At 42.7% G+C, this 16,860-nt stretch overlaps 1 protein-coding gene and 1 long non-coding RNA gene across 3 annotated transcripts in view; one reads left to right on the top strand and one right to left on the bottom strand.

Annotated features, from left to right (window-relative positions):
- Positions 1 to 1,716: 1,716 nt before the first annotated feature.
- On the top strand, positions 1,717 to 5,501 carry LOC136007734 (uncharacterized). The gene is made up of 2 exons (XR_010609836.1): positions 1,717 to 2,104; positions 2,190 to 5,501. It is a non-coding gene; the product is annotated as an uncharacterized LOC136007734 (long non-coding RNA).
- The window catches only part of SNX10 (sorting nexin 10), a 48,422-nt gene continuing 34,560 nt past the window's right edge, over positions 2,999 to 16,860 (bottom strand). For both annotated transcript variants that reach the window (XM_065665920.1, XM_065665919.1), the window contains exons 4-7: positions 15,784 to 15,884; positions 14,402 to 14,500; positions 5,963 to 6,178; positions 2,999 to 5,491 (exon numbers count right to left, since the gene is read on the bottom strand). In XM_065665920.1, the coding sequence (XP_065521992.1) occupies positions 5,413 to 5,491; positions 5,963 to 6,178; positions 14,402 to 14,500; positions 15,784 to 15,884 (495 nt within the window). In that variant the 3' untranslated portion in view covers positions 2,999 to 5,412. The remainder of the gene's footprint in view (positions 5,492 to 5,962; positions 6,179 to 14,401; positions 14,501 to 15,783; positions 15,885 to 16,860) is intronic.

Raw genomic sequence — 16,860 nt, 5'->3', positions numbered from 1 at the left:
AGCAAAGAAATGATGATAATAGGAAAAACATCCCTCCACCTATGTACAGCATTTGTCATAGGAGTAGGTAAACACTTTGCAGGGAGAAGTATGATGATGCATCATGGAAACCTTTTAAAAGTCATTTCTAACAACTATTCACTACCACAGTAGTCATTAACAGGTTGCCAGGAGAGAAAATAAAAGCTTCTGTTTCCATACAGTCTGTACTCGATGTTATTACTATTACATCAATGCCTAGAAATTATAATGGGGTGAAGGTCCTCCCCAGCTGGGCCCTGTAAAAAACCATACTGAAAAGTTGTCATGAACCAGCAAACAAAGGGAGTTTTATTACTCTTTCTTTGTACTTGGGAAGTTGAGGCATGTCATGTGCAGAGTCACCCTTGCCATGGCTGCATGGTGACCTGTCCTCATCCTCAGACCTGGTCCTTACCCACCCTGAGCATCCTTTTCCCCACCAGGGAGGGCATCACGGTGCCGGTGGGAAGACAGGTACCTCTCAGTCCCCACTTCCCAGGATCACAACCCAAACCCCTCCATCCCTAAATCCCTCTGGCTTTCGGCAGGCCAGAACCCACTCCTAGAACCTCTGATGCCACAGCCCCAGGCGCTCAGTGGCTCCCAGGAGGCTCCATCTGAAGGTCTGGCAGAGAGGCAGGGAGCCCCATGTGGGTGCTGTGGACCTCTCCTTCGGGCATCTTCCCTTTTCACCACACCAGAGCTGCCTTTGTGCTGTTTTCATTGCCATGGGGCTGGGAAAGCCCCGCTCTGGTGCCTCTGCTGTCCAGGATACGTCCTTCCTTTCCCTCCCCTGCTCTGCTCCTTACACGAATACATTTCTCTTTCTTTCTTTTTTTCTTCCGGTGTTTATTTTTTCCCCTTTTTCCCATTACCCCTTTAATGCAGAGCAGGGCTGCTGATTACAAAAAGAGGCAGTTTGACTGGAGCAATAGGTCTTCTTCACTAATCCTCACTGTCATGGAAATTCCAGCTGCTACAAGAGTAAGAGGCTCAATCCATATTTGCCAGCTCTAATATGAAATCTGTCAGGGCCCAAATTAATGAGTTCCAAATTCCTTACATCACGATAACAGGTTAAGACTGGTCAATTAATTACATAAATCCTTCCCGATTCATTGTGTACTTTCAGGCGAGATTGCGCCTTACATAACTGGGTGACACCAGGCCTTGCCGGCTCCCGTTGTTCCGCAGAAAGGCCTCCATTTGGGAGCAGCCTGCCTGCCGCTGAGCCGTGCCCCATGCCACGCTTTGCCTTTGCGCTGGGCCCTGCTTTTGTATCAAAACTATTTAAATATGATAATAATAGATATAAGCGCATTATTTAACCTCGGGGAGCAGCGAACCCGACACCGTTCAAACGCTCGCTCGCCCCTGCGCACCCGCGGGCACGCACGGCGCCCCGCCCCGCCCGCCCGCGCGCTTCTCGCTGACAAACAGCGCCCCCTGGCGGCGGAGGCGCCGCTTGAGCGGGAGGGGTCCGGGAAGGGGCCCTGGCGGCGGCAGGAAGGGGGGGCGCGGAGCCGGTCTCCGCGCTGCTCCGCGCCCCGCCGCGTTGAAGCGGGCAGGAGCTTTCCGCGCCCGCGGCCCGCTCCCCCCGCCGTTGCCATGGGCTGCGGTTGCCAGGAGTTACCGGATCAAGGCCGATCCCCCCCCCCCCCCAACACGCCTCCCTGCGGCCACGCGTGCGCGCACGCCGCCGCGCCGGGAGGAGTGAGGCAGCGCCGTGCGGGGCGGAGCGGAGAGGACGCAGGCCCCAGGTAAGGCTCTCGCCCCGCTCCGCGGCACACCGCGCACACCGCGGCCGTGACTCGGGGACCACGACCTGGGCTTGCTTTCCTGCCCCCGACCCCCCCATCACTCCCCTCTCCCATCGTCTTCCGAGTCCTCACCCGCTCTCTCCCCGTCGGCAAGGCGCCCGACGTCGGCAAGAGTCCCGGCCCCCAGCCGCACGCGTGTGGCACCCGGCGCTCCGCGGGTAGGGCCGGAGGGAAAACGCGTTAAGAGGTTACTCGAACCACGGGCTAAAGGAGTGGTACTGCAGCAGCTTCAACGCGTTACAGTGTTTCTAACGTCGAAGAGGGTAACTGTGCCTTTCCTAAAGCATTTAATCCTTCCATGGAAAGAATGAACCTGATACTGGAAACAATAATTTACATTTTTTCTAGAAGCGAGAGGAAAAATACCGTCGCCCTGGGCATTAGCCCTGCAGTTACAGAGAGACACAGCGGGTTGATTCTCCTCACACACTGCCTTTAGTTGCACCTTGAATTTTACAGCAGATCAATGTGCCTATATAATTTAAATATTGCTCTGGGAAAAAACAAAATACGTATCTCACATGTCAAAAAATAAAAACCAAAACCCCCCAAATCCCCCAAAAACAACCCCGTGGATGCAGAATTGTGCAGTGTTGTAGAGCGGGGCATTTAAATTTTCTCCGTGCTTAAAAAACCACATTACATATACAAAGATTTTCATTCCAAAAGACAATCTTCCTCTCATTTCTTCATTTCTTTATGTTTTCTACAAAACAGTGACAGCAAACACAACAGTGTATACACACATAGACATATATTACAAAAATAGGGTAATTACAGTGAGTCATAAAGTGATTAGGATATTCTCACTGAAATAAAGGAAACCTTAGTGGCAGGTTTAAATGCAAAATAAAAAGTAGTAACCTGTTTTATTTAATTACTTAAAGGCTTTTAAGAAATCATCATAAACAAGATATAAAGTTCAAATCAAAATACAAAGCGAAGCTTTTAAGTGCAGAATTATTGCAATCAGATATAAATTAGCAATAGTAAATAGACGATATTACAAACTAGATATGAGCCTGCTTAAAAGAAAACCTAGCAGGAAATACCAGCATTATTCAAAACTAAGAAAAATAAGAATCAAAACACCAGTAAGCAACTGATCAAAACATGTGACAGTACTGGGAAAAAAAAAAAAGAATAAATAACCGAAGTCACAAAAGACATTAAAAATTTATTTTTTTTTTTCTTACAAATTTAAATTTGTAGCTGTTACATCTAACATTCCAAATTAAGCCATTTTGTTTACAGCATTTATATGCAGTTATATGCAGCTGATACAAAAAGACGACATACTAGACAGCATGGAACACTTCTTTCCTTCCCCTTTAATGAGAAAAATTCCAGTAATACGAGCTACACAAGCAACATTCAAAAGCTACGTATTTAAACACTTTTTCTGCCAAAGCTGGGAAGAAAGTACAGTTACGGTGGTCTCTGAATTATTGAACAGGGTGACAAAGAAAATGAGAAAAACAGATCTATTAGAAAATGAATACTTGTTTCAGAAACATCGTCTTTTGGAAAACCTTCACTGGCATACAGATAAGCTCCTAAAATAAAATACAGCCCCAAATGCTCTCCTAAACCTTGCGTTTCTGTAATGTTCATCACATGTGAGTAGGCCAGAATTGTAAAGTGCTTCACCAGTTTATCTCAGTCATTCAAAACAGAAAAACCCACTCCCTTTATATACTGAATAAAATAAAAAATATTAGTATCTCAGACATTATTCTGGGTTTTGCTTTTATATTTTCCCCATCTTTCAAATAAATTTGGTAAACATTTTTTCTTGTAATGTGCCATCTTTAAAAAAAAAAATCTATCAAAAATCTATCAAACAATCAAAAATCTCTGCCTGGCAATAACAGCCATTTTTTTTTAAGCTACTTTTAGTGATAACTTGTTGCTTTAATTAAATGTTACCACTTTTCCATTAAAATAGCATTGCTGCTAACTCACAGGCTGAGAAGGTGAATAGGTAGATTTGTGCAATTCAGTAAGACCCCACAAAAAGAAACATGGATATTAATCTTATAAAAGTGCAACCATCAACAAAATACAGTGGCTTAAAGTAGTTACCTAAGAGATGTTATTCTTGGGCTATTAAAACATGCTTCTAAAATTACGCAGATTCCCAGCTGGATGCTTTAATAAAAGCATGCCTGCACACGTCCATGCTACCTTGTATTAGGTAGCCATTTAACAATCTATTGTTTCCATAATTCACAGTTCTAGTATGCTCCTTCTTTGACAATATTCACAGAATTCTTAAAATTAGAATATACATACATATAATTCTCTGTTGCTAGGCTGGTAACCATCTCTCTGAAGTTAATGGGAGCTTTGCTAGGCTGGTCAGACCCCCTAGCTCTTTTTAATAGCAGTTAAATGTCAAATATAAATACACCACCACAGTGAAACATACTCCTTTGACAGAATCTGGGACAAGACACTACACAGCTGCTGTTAACAATAAAGAGCAAAACTGACTTTTAATCAAAATAAGTGTTGCTGGTTACAAAGTTGTGTTCAAGCCTGCCGTTTGTTTGGGGGAAAAGTCAATATTCCAATGTGCTACCCAGAGCCACAATGAAATTAGCAGCTCCGTTTACTCCCAAAGAGTGGAGAGGTCCATTTCTGTGCAGCGTGTTACAACTATGTGATTATCATCATCTCAGACAGGGAGATGTTTTGGCTGCTTAACTAAAACATCTCTCCTAGCATTTTCAAATATAGGTGCCTAAAGTTCATGCTGGGTGAAATCCTGACTCTAGTGAGGTCGATGTAAGATTCACCCATCAGTTTCAATGGGCCTCATCCAGGATTTTCACTGGGAATGAGTATATGACATTCCCTGGGAACTGAGAATCTCCAGCAAGACTAGAAATGATGTCATTTTTATTAATATTTCTAACATCTAAGCAACCATGCTCAAGAATTTTGGCCTTCAGCTCTTCTGCATGATAAAACCAAGGTTTCCATAAACATTACAGAAAGACCAGAGGAGGATATATTTATCTCTCAAATTGCCAGCAGCGTATAGTTCGTACAAATGTTGTTTTGCTGATGTTGCTGAGCTACTTTCAAAAGTGAATACCTTGTGGGGTATGTAATTTCATCACCAATGTCAAATGACTTCTAAAGATGAAACTTCTCTAATGCAAATTACAAAAAGATGCTTTGAATATATGTGAGATGGTGTACCAACTTTTAAGATGAGGAATTAAGTTTACTTTTCAGATCTGAGACATGCACTGAACTGAGGGAAATACCGTAACTGCCACGTACGTCAGCAGAGCATGACTTACCCAATACTGAGATTTTAATACCTAAAAAAACCCCCTAAATTTAACAGGTAGCATGTAGACCTGAATCAACATACATAATGGAATCAACAAAGAAATATTATTGAGGTGTGTTTTGAAAATTTTGTAAGGACATATGGTTGTACAGACGATGCTTCCTTCAGGTACACCTTACCAGCCACCCGTGTTTGCGTGGTACACATAACCAGAGCAGAAACTGCTTTGCACTGTCCTTAAGCTACCAATACAGGAATGATTTTTCATGACTCTTCAGAAGCTGGGCTTGCTTTACATCCACATGAAATGCTGTCATCACTAGGTCCGAGCCCGGAGAATGAACTGCAGAGAAGGAGAGAGGGAGGGTGGGAGAACAAAAAAAAAAAAAAGAGGGGGGGAAAAAAAAAAATAAAAGGAGGAAATTGGTTTTCACAACACACTCAAAGCCTGAGTAACAGAGGAGAACTTTAATTATCTCCAGTCACAAAGAGAGACAGGAAATTTGGACTTTTAATTAGCCATTTGGAGTGCAGTTGGATATTTTTTTAGCAAGATAATTTAAACGCGAATAATTCAAGTCTGACTAAATGAAATTCACATAATCAGAATGCAGATAATTGAATTTCTACTGCATTCATTAATTCAGTGTGGAGGTGTGTGTGAAGACTTCTATGATGAGCTGTCACAGCTCAATAAAATCTCAGTCAATTAATTTTTTCATTATCTTAGTATTACATCAACAAAAAAAGTGAAGCATGCGTGTGTGTATGTATGGATATATAATCTCAGAAAGTGAGGAAATGCAGAAATCACCTCTCTGAATCAGAGTCTGTGTCGTTCTCTCCTTTTTTTCCCTCTTCATCTTCTATAGGAAAACGTCTGTTCAAAGAGGCAAACTTATGAATCGCATCAGCAACAGTGTATTTGGTCTGTCCAGAGACACAAGCCTCCATATCTTCTGGGCTTAGCTGAGTCTGTAAGAAGAGGTGAAGCCTACTGTCTGAGAGCAACAGCGCATCTTGTAGGATCCTGGAAAAAAAGGGGGGAAAAAAGTTCCAATATTTTTATATTCATGTACATACACACATATAAAGTGTTCTACCAGAGCCAACTGTAAACAATGTCCTGCTTTTAGGTTTTCAGATGAATCCTAAAAATCAACAACAGGAGGTAACAAACACGTTAAAATTATGAGGTGTGTGTTACTTTCTTACTACGTTATTTGGAATTTTAGGTGAGTAAAAACACAAAGCTAACAGGCACATCTGCTATTAAAATAACTTCAAGGACATTTCTTCATTTAACCATCTGTTATTACCACATGGATCAATTAATGATTTTTAGGCAGTTGGAGGCATATACTCTTAATGAAAATTTGGTCTCCATTTGGGAACTCTTTTTTTGTTTTTTTCTAAGAGCTAAGCTTTGCTAAGAATTTAGTCACCAATTTCTTTGGTGGGGGAAAAGAAGTGTGTACAGAGACAGAGGACTTCATATACATGGAGTGTCAGGACTTTGAGATACCTGGAAACAGCAGAGACAACACTAGCCAAAAATCATTTACACTTTTGCACATAAACATACATTTAAGCTGGACTGAAAATTCTAATACTGAACACTGGTTTAAATTTATTTGCAATTTTCAGGAAATCTAAGCATCATTTCAGCTATTTTTTCAAAAGTCTGTTTTAATCTTTGGTTTAGATGTATTTTAAATTAAGTCATCACATACATTTAACATAAAGTATTTACTTGCATCAAGTGGGAGTAAACAAAATATAATACATTCCAGTAACACAAAGTTGTAGAGATGCAACTCTCTACAAGGACTGAGAATTTAAGATAATCATCATTATTTCTGGAGGGGGGAGGTGGGGAAGAGGAAAGCAACTTTTCTGCAACATTTCTCTGAAGAAGGAATTTTTTAATACACAAATCCTAGAATGATTAACAAGAGACTGCTTAATTTAATATGTACATATAATCTTACTCATGTAATAGTCATCAGCGCCTATGACCAACGCCAAGAAGTGCTCCATGGAAAATTATTAAAGTATCTTTAAACAAATCAAAACTTTTACGAGTCAATATTTACTTATTTCTACCCATTTAGATTACAGTCATTATGGAAAATGTCACTGCTATGCAGTAGGAAACAAGGGAGGATGTTAATGTAAGAACAAGTAAGAGCAGAAAGAAAGAAAGAAATATTGCATTCTATAGGTACTCGGACTGAAATGAAAGTATAACTGAGTAGTTCTTCCTCTCAGATTAATGGTGCGTTTGCACTGTAATGTTTTAAAACACAAATGCGTTCTGAAAACTTCTCTAAAGTGGCCAACATTATAATAATGTTAGTAACACACAACAGGATTTGTGGCTTCATCTAAGCCTACAAAAATCTGCCAAATCAAAGTAAGTAATAAGACATATCTAGCTGAAAATGGACAATATTCATGTACATGCACATTTCATTTGCCTAGGTAAACACACAGTCTCAACCAAATAACTCAAACTTTGACACCTTCCAATGAGGAAACGTCTGCAACAGCCCTAATGATTTACCAGGTGCATTTGAAGTTCAGTCTCAGAAGGAGCAGATTTCACTGAAGTTCAAAATGAGCACATTCCATACCTAGAGAAAGCCTTTTTAATCTGACCTAAATTCTCATAATCTTACTTTAAAATAAACATAGCAAATAGGTATCTGTAAAATCAATGCACACAGTGTATCAATATACAGAAAAAACTTCATAGTCAGCAAAGCCAGCAAGTGCTGCTTAAAAATGATTCAAAACCCAGAATTTACAGGGCTACACACATTCACAGCAACAGCTTCACAAATACAGTTTGAAAAGCCATCATTCAGCGGCCACAAAAAGGATTTCAGCCTTGGCTCCTGATAAACACACGTTCCAAACAAAGACAAACATCGCAACAAAAAGTAAAAAAGTAACATTCAGCACAATAAATCCACTTTTATCGTTTATGCAACTGTGGGAGTAAATATTTTCCTTCCTCTTTTCTTAAGAGGAAAAGTAAAGCTGGAGTTTACTGTAGAGTAACCAGAGTTACTGTTTTTCCCAGGCTTAAGAGCACAATGAGGGGATGCACATTTCTGCAATTCTAACATTTGCGTGTCTAATACCAAGTGACCCAGCAAAAAGCCAAGACATTAAAATCTGTGGATGGCATTTAGTTTCACAGATTTTCCTCTTGCCATACCTTCAAAAGTTTCCTGCCAACCAGCGCAAACACAAGTAACTAACTGTTCATGAGATTACACTACACTTACAGCTCTGTTGCTGTTTGAAATGTTATTTTATTTTCTTTATAAAATAATGGGTAATCTTTAAAATTGATTTTAGATGGTTTGAGGCATTACACCAGAGAAGTAATGAGCACTAATGTCAATGATATTGGACACAAATTCATTTTAGCTTTATTTCATGTCCAGTACAATTCTGCTAAGCCTTGAACTGCTAAAGCACTGTTATTAACTCGGCAGTAACCTAACACATGGAACAGCAAACAAAAGTGATAAGAGTACAGACTGATCAGGACCTCAAGGCTACTGTCCTTTTTCTGCAGCTATAATTCAATTTCCAATTTTACTTTACATTGGACTCATTATTTCTCAGTAATTTTCTTTTCTGCTTCATAGTGCCATCTGGAGGTGAAAGGACTGAAGAGAAACCGAGGCAAAGAAATGGAAAGATGATCACAAAGCCAATCACACACATACACATATATATATATGTTCATGCAGGGGGAAGGGACAAAACACCCAGTGCATTTTGCAAACCATTTAAAACCACCCTGAAAGCAAATACATGAACCCCTTTCACCCAGTGGCACCCCTGAAGCATTTCTTTAATTAAAAATTAACGTGCCTTTCCCACCCCCTCTGAACCAACAGGTTAGATTGCTTCTTAATTGCGTTCTTCAAGCAATCAAACTGAGAAATAAATTCTCTGCTATCTGTAAGCATTATGCTATCCTGTTCAAAATACTCCTTCCAGGGAATAACCACACATTTGTCACCAGATGGTACTACTAGCATTAAGTGTTGTTGTAGCAGTTGCTCTCCAGGGCTTTTGCTGTCCTGGGGACTCAGTGTGTGCAGGGTTGTACATCTAAAAGGGCAGATTGGGCTCCAAGGACCTGAAGAATCGAAGTCACAAAACACCAGCTAACAAATTAAAAAGGCAGGAGGAGAGGCAGTGTCACAATATTAATACTCGGGTGTCTCCGCAGAGGCTGAGCGCGTGCGCAGCTTCGACACAACCAGTAGCACTCCCAGTGCTTCTCCAACAGTTTTATTACAGCCAGTGTCAGTGCAAAGCTGCTGCTACAGCGATGTAAATCAGCTCTCACTGCTGCTGCGCTAATGGAAGAGTCACGGCTCACAGTGATAATTCCTATAAACTGCCTGAGCATATTTAAGAGAACAACAGACTTCAGCGCACGCCTGGAGTAGGAACCAAAGGCTAAATCCTGCAAGTCTTGATCCCATCAGCAGTCATTACTTGTCAGAGATCTCACTCCTCTCAGCCAGATTGCTCACACGCATAATGACTACTTATGTGATTAAGGGGGCTGCAGGATAAGGCTCTACATTTGAATTAGAGATAATAAAATCATTTTTTATTCACAGCCACGTGAAGCCTTGTTTGTAAGCTTTCAGTAAACGCTTGGGATCTCCAGACCTTTAAAGAAGAGGGACCGAAAAATGTCACTTCACAACCAGAAGAAATAGGGTTATTTTTGAGGAAATGCTGGATACTATATGACTATTTTCTCCTTCCCCATGTTTTGGCAAGGGCATTTACAAAAGCCAAAACATGTGTTTTGTCTTATTTGGACAAGGGCCAAAATCTGGTTTTCTTCAACATGATTTTATTAGGTATATTATACACTGTTCTGCTGGAGGAGAACAACATATGGCTGAACAGTACAACTTAATCCTAACTAAAGATTTCCTGTATCTACTGTAACCTAATACAATGACAGATGCATGCTCGCATGTGTGTGGAAGGTTAACACTCCCGATTTTGTTTTCGACAAATTTACTCTAACCATTTACATCATATCATGAGAGCAAGGGGGGAAAAAGCCAGGAGCGGAGAGGCAGGGAATGACAGCCTATGCTGTGGTGCCCTCTATTGAGCATCCAGCCCCTCAGCCCCAGCAAACAAAGCCCCAGTTTCCTCTTAAAATAAGCCAACTGTGTCTTCTCCTTCATTTTTTATCAGGGAGGAATTACTGATAGCAAGCAACTGTGAAGCAACTGTTGGGCATCTGATAATGCATATGTTTAGGAAAAGCTTAAGTGACATGTGCCTGCTGGGCATTACTCACTTTGCTCACCAGATAGGAAATATGAACAAGGCTCCATTGGAAAGTGGCAGCCATCACTCGCTTAAGGAGATCCCACCTGCCTCATGGCCACGGATGCTCCTGCATTAGCCCCGGCAAGCCAGCATCCATCCTTTGGAGCCAGTCTCTGCTTTCCACCTCCCCAAGAGAGCACCCAGCAGAGACACCTCCAGCAGGGTTCTCTGACCCCACACCAGCTCCTGCCTGCAGGACTGTGGTGGGTAAGGGTAAAGAGGTTGAGGAGGAGCCACCTCCAGGGAATGGCTCTGCCTTAGGCAGCCAAGGTCTGGGTGGCTTGCTCACTCCAGCACCAAGTGAGCCCAACACACTACCACCCGAAGCAGCAACACCATGGATGCCCTTCATCTCCCCTGCGTCCGAGTTACTCAAACCTCCTCCTACATCTTCCACCCCATCACAAACTGCATGCTTGAACACTACTGAAGACTAATCCTTTTTCCTAAACCATGCAGTTTTTTGCATCCAGCTATATTAAAAATAAGAACAGCCACTGATTGAACCAAATTTCATTTAAAACAGTTTTGCTAATTAGTTTTCTAATAAGCAAAGCCAAATGCACTTCTGTGAAGGTAAATACCACAGTTAAACCTGTGCAGCTACAAAGACTGGAAAGCAAATAGGATTTTACAGAACTTTATAAGATAGTGTTTCAATTTTGACCTCTAATTTAAGAGCAAGCCTCTCCTGTGAATTTACAGACATCCTCAAAGGATGAGGATACTTACCAGGAAAAACACATAATTTTCCTTATTCTTACAAAGTAATTCATAATTGAAGAGGGGCTAGCTGACTTCCGTTAATGCAAATGGCCTCTTGAAATATTAAATTATGCCCAGACAAGAAGTGAGCTTTACAGCTCTTCATCACTCAGAGATAATAACCTGTGAGACAAGGTCTTACCCTGCATTTGTGCAGTAAAGCCAAATCAAAATGGGACACCTGTTTCTGGATTTCACCAAAACTCTAAAGCTTTGCTTTAGTTTCCAGCTGTTGGCCCAAATCTCACACTACTGTGCTCAGATCAGAGAGGCTTTACAAAGGCTCCGTCTAAGTATGCACTTTGCTCAGTGCTAACTTGTTCTGGAGTGACACGTGAAGGAGGACAAGAGCCATCCACATGTAGGCAAGATGGAGCTGCCCCTAAGGCCAGAAGACAAGTACCAGAGAGCCTCCAGCCACTTGATCCTTACTCCTCAGGTATGTGGCTCCTTTCTGCCTGGGCAGACATCACAGCAACCTGCTCATGCAGCAACGGGCACAGGGCACAAACTGAGACTGTGAAAGATCTAAACTACATTTCAGAGACAGCTTGGATCCTGGTAACCTCACAAGGCACCAAGAGCAGAGAGGAGCTCGGTTCTTGTGTCACACGTGGCCTTCGGAAAATGTTACCTGCAAACCTCTCCCTTGACAGGTCCATGTAAGGTCAAATGCCCCATCCCTGGCAGTGTTCAAGGCCAGGTTGGACGGGGCTCGGAGCAACCTGCTCTAGTGGAAGGTGTCCCTGCCCATGGCAGGGGGTTGGAACTGGATGAGCTTTAGGGTCCCTCCCAACCCAAACCATTCTGTGAATCCCATTTCTTCCCACTGCCATAAAGAAACACCAGCAGGTCTGTGAGCTTCTGCACGGTGACTGCCGTCATTGCTGAGGTGCTTTGCAGTTCTGAGTTACATCACTCCATGCAATTACTTTCTGGATCCCTTTTCATGCCCTTTCTAATATACCAGGGAGATTCCCCTGGAATTGTCACACTACAAAACACACAACATCCAGGCCTAGAGCTTTAGTAAAGTCAAGTGCGTATGTGTGTGTATGCATACACTTGTTATACACATAATCATACACACACTTGTTAACTATCCCACAAATTCAATTTCAGAGAAAGAAATCATAAACTTTGCTCCAGACTCATAAAAAGCAGGATAAAAAAAATCATCATGGCAGCCTAGCTGAGCCAGTGAAAAGACCCCTTCTGCATGCAGCAGGAGCACAGAGGTGCCAGCCAGCAGAGGGCAATGGTACAGCACACAAGGTGCCAAGCCAATCCATCACAACACAATCCCTGAAAATTCCTTCCAACTATTCCCCAGGGCAGAGAGAAAGCTGACACCTTTCTAAACAACATCAAGTTCAAATACTTAAATCATCACCTTAAGACAGTGATGTCTCTCTTCTCACTCCCAGACTAATAGCAGCAAGGTAAAACACTCCATATCCTGCCATTTGCTGCTGGCACTTCCCATTTAAGCTACAGACATCCAAAATCGGAGGGTGAGAATGTGTTTTAAGAGAATCTACCTCTCTGTTTTGCCTTTTGAAGCACAGACAGCAGCTGTAAATACTTCTTATGCTGAAATACTATACCCAGTTACCAGGTCGGCCTCTTTGCCCTTTTAAATGAGTGATTTCGGAAACATGCTACTCCATGGGGCAGTACAGCTGAGCTAGAACTGCTCAGGCTCAGGGACATGGGCTACCACCCCCTTTGCATGACCATTAATTAGTGTTACTGCCTCTGGAAGCACAGGCACTCTATTTCACCATCCTTCTTCCCCGAGCTGCAGAAAAAACCTCTGATGCTTTTTTGCTTTCCCTTCCCTTACTCACATGCCTTCAACCAGTATTTATTTGCTATCCTTTTGGCCACAGATCCTATATAACTGTATACAGAACATTACTCCTGCAGCAGTTAGTTCTCCATGTCTTCAGCTATTAAGCCTAACAAATATACCTCAGGACCTATGATTTGTTGTCTGTTAGGGTGGCTTATAATTAGAATACACTGACCAAACAGTGGGTCTAATATTCCTCTACCCACTGACTACAAGGCTTAAAGCCTGCTTAAATAATTTGTATTTTCCCTTTGCTTGTGCAGTTCCAATTCACAGAGACACTGATACTGAAGGCAGACAAACAGTCTGTATTTGCAGGGTTTTAGCATGCCCTTACCCCGAGCAATGACTAAAGAGCGCCTGCAAATGTATGCACAAATCCTGCCCCAGCAGCTGTGAGCAGCCTCCTCTCACATCAGCAGTGCCAGGGTACCACGAGAATGGCAGAGGAAGCAGAAAATTACACCAGCGGGGTCTCTGCCACTGCAGGAAGTAAAGTGGTTACAGCAGTGGGACTGAGGGATGCAGAATCGAGACTCATACAGTACTCCCTTGTACCACAGGTCAGGCCCTAGCTAAGTCTGATGAATGATTTTATACACATTGCAGCTGTACTGAAAATGATCACAGCTGCTAGAGCCAGCTTATGTTAGTGGGGTTGGTAAACAAAGTAACTGGCATTATAGGAAATACCTGTGTTAGGAGATCTGCCTGCAGAATTCTCACAGGCTCCCAAGGGCTTAGCTCACAAAGACATTGATTCTCCACAGACATGAAGAAGTCTGTTTCTTTGTACGAGACTATCTAGCTCGTTCTTGAAAGCTAGAAATAGACACCACAGTGAAAGATCCCCAAGCTTAGTACACAACTGCAAAGTGACTTAAATCCAAAACTACTATTTATAGCTACCACAATCATAGAATTATAGAATAGTTAGGGTTGGAAAGGACCTCAAGATCATCTAGTTCCAACCCCCCTGCCATAGGGAGGGACACCTCACACTAAATCATCCCACCCAAGGCTTCAATGGAACAAAATAAAAGAACCTCAGCTGAAGTTTCCTCTCAGCCAGTAGAGCTGAAGTCACGTGTATGAAATATGACTGTGCAAATAAAATCAAGTATGTAGCATGTACAGATGACCACACGGTGGCTCTCAAGTACCAGAGATGAGCTATATTAAACCAGACATTGATGACATCATAGAAATGCCAGCATCTCCAGGATAGGCTGTACTTACTTTTCCAGGAATTCCTGCAGACCCTGCCGGCGATGGTCCACGTGGTGAGGGTTATTCATATTGAAAAAGGGAGTCTTAGATGGCAGGTCAGGTAGCTGTCTTTATAAACAAGAAGCAAATACACCGTTTAAAACAAATCTGAATCAGCGGAGGAAAATGCAATAAGCAAATGCCAACCCCGAGCATGTGCAAATCATGGGTCCTGTTCCAGAAGCTCATGAAATCAAATCTGGGAACACAAGACTGAGAAACTGGAGGGCTTCTCACACACCTCAAAAGGGAAAAGAAAATTAATCTGATTTTTCTGGTCTGGTTGTTAAGCCTGCATGCATATTTGGCTGGGTCTTTTATGGTCCTTGCAGAACCTAAGCGCATCCCAAAAGAGAGGATACACATACACTTATGCTAGGTTCCTATTTCTGCTACCTGCGCATAGTGAAAGGAAATGCAGATCAAATCTGTTACAAATTGGAGGGAGCACACCTAACAGAGACTATCACTAGCAACCACATTCAAATCCAGGTTGGATGGGGCTTTGAGCCTCCTGGTCTAGTGGAAGGTGTCCCTGCCCATGGCAGGAGGGCTGGAACTCGGTGATCTGTAAGGTTCCTTCCAACCCAAACCATTCTGGGTTTAAAGCAGAGAAAATGCCTTACACACAATACACTTCTGCAGTAAGAAACACCGGACACTTTCCAGCTTGGATTTCTGTAATTTTCAGAATTACAATGTGTCCTGGGTTTACCAGGAGCCGTTTTGCTCCTTCTTAGTAACTGGTGCAAGCTCTGTGTTTTGACTTCCAGCCTGGGCAGGGAGCTGATAACACCGATTGTTTTTAATTGTTGTTAAGTAATGTTTATTCTGGCCAAGGACTCTGTGAGTCTCATGCTCTGCCGGGGACAAGGGGAGGCTGGGAGGAAGCAGAGACAGGACCCAAACTAGCCAAAGAGGTATCCCATACCACAGCACATCATGCCCAGGGAAGTAACTGGGAGTTACCCAGAAGGGCACGGTCTCTCTTCAGGGGGCATTGAACTTGTTCGGCGGTGGTATCGTATTCTCTTCCCTTGTTATTTCCCTTATCATTATCATTGGTGTTAGCAGCAGTGGTTTGTGTTATACCTTAGTTACTGGGCTGCTCTTATCTCAGCCCATGGGAGTTACATTCTCTTACATTCTCTCAGTTCTCCTCCCCATCCCTCCGGGAGCGGGGAGGGTCGGGGTGGGGGGCGGAAGGAAAGAAAGAGGGAGAAAGAAAAAAGGGGGAGTGGGGGGAGTGAGTGAACAAGCTTTGTGGTTGGGTTTAAACCACGACACGATGAAACAATCTTCCCCTTCCGTAATTGATGTATTATTAATTAACCATATATCAAGCTGCTTACATCAGCACTGCGTTGCTCTGAAGCCTCTGCCGAAGCCAAACAAACTCTCGGAAGCGCCGTCTGACGCAGGATGTTTTCCTCGTGAAGCACATACTGTTTGTCTGTTGGGAAACCAAAATCCTTTTTAATTTGTAAATCAGCTTAAGCTGAAGTGCAGGCATGGCATTAAAAACACACCTGAGATGCTAATCCCCGAGATACCAATGGACAGCTTGACATTAATTCAGTTTAGGTTAAGGACTGTGCTTTACCGCGGGCAGGACTGGTGACAGCTTCTACTGCTTCTCAGGGAAATATATTTCATTGCGTGCTTTCTTTCCAGAAGCAAGAGATCTGGGTTATGGTACAACTTGCAACAACACGAAATACAATCTCTGTCTATTCCAATTATAATCCTGCAAACAGTTAGCTACATAGAGTTCTTCCACTGTGCAACCTACTTAAATCAAATCAAAGACACCAATGTGACTGCTCTCTGCAAGTAGGAGAAACTGGATTTTTTCCCTGCAGATCACTATTAATCCACTAAGGAAAAAAAAAAGGCTAATTCATCAAAAGAGAAACAATTCACAGAAATTAAACACTTTTGCCAAATTGTCCCATGGAGCATACATTTAGATGAAGCCTCACCTGCCAGAAAGGACTCCATTATAAACCTGCCTGCAGTCCAACCCACCCTCAATCACCTTGCAGGGGCCACAACTCCTAGACAGCCACATGATGCAGACTGTAGAGGGCCCAGAGATGCCAGCTTTCTGGTACAGATGAGTATCTGGGATACTTCACAGTTTAGCAAGCCACATGTTATAAGAGCTGGGCAGATGGGGAACCCAGCTGGCCTAAGCAGACCCAAGATTTTGAATGCACGGAGAGGCCTGGAGATGACAGGACTAACCTAGAGACTTGGTCTCTGGAAGTGCTTGGCATTGTGCTGGTAAGAAGCTGAGTGGATCCTTTTCAGCCTCAGAAATGCCCAGCGCTGAATCGTGTAATGCTGTGCTGGTTTTGGCTGGGGTAGAGTTAATTTTCTTCATAGTAGCTGGGATGAGGCTATGGTTTGTATTTGTACAAGGAAAC

The sequence above is a fragment of the Lathamus discolor genome, chromosome 2 (assembly GCF_037157495.1).
Source record: "Lathamus discolor isolate bLatDis1 chromosome 2, bLatDis1.hap1, whole genome shotgun sequence".
Taxonomy (NCBI): Eukaryota; Metazoa; Chordata; class Aves; order Psittaciformes; family Psittacidae; genus Lathamus; species Lathamus discolor.
This window is presented reverse-complemented; position numbering and strand designations above follow the sequence as displayed.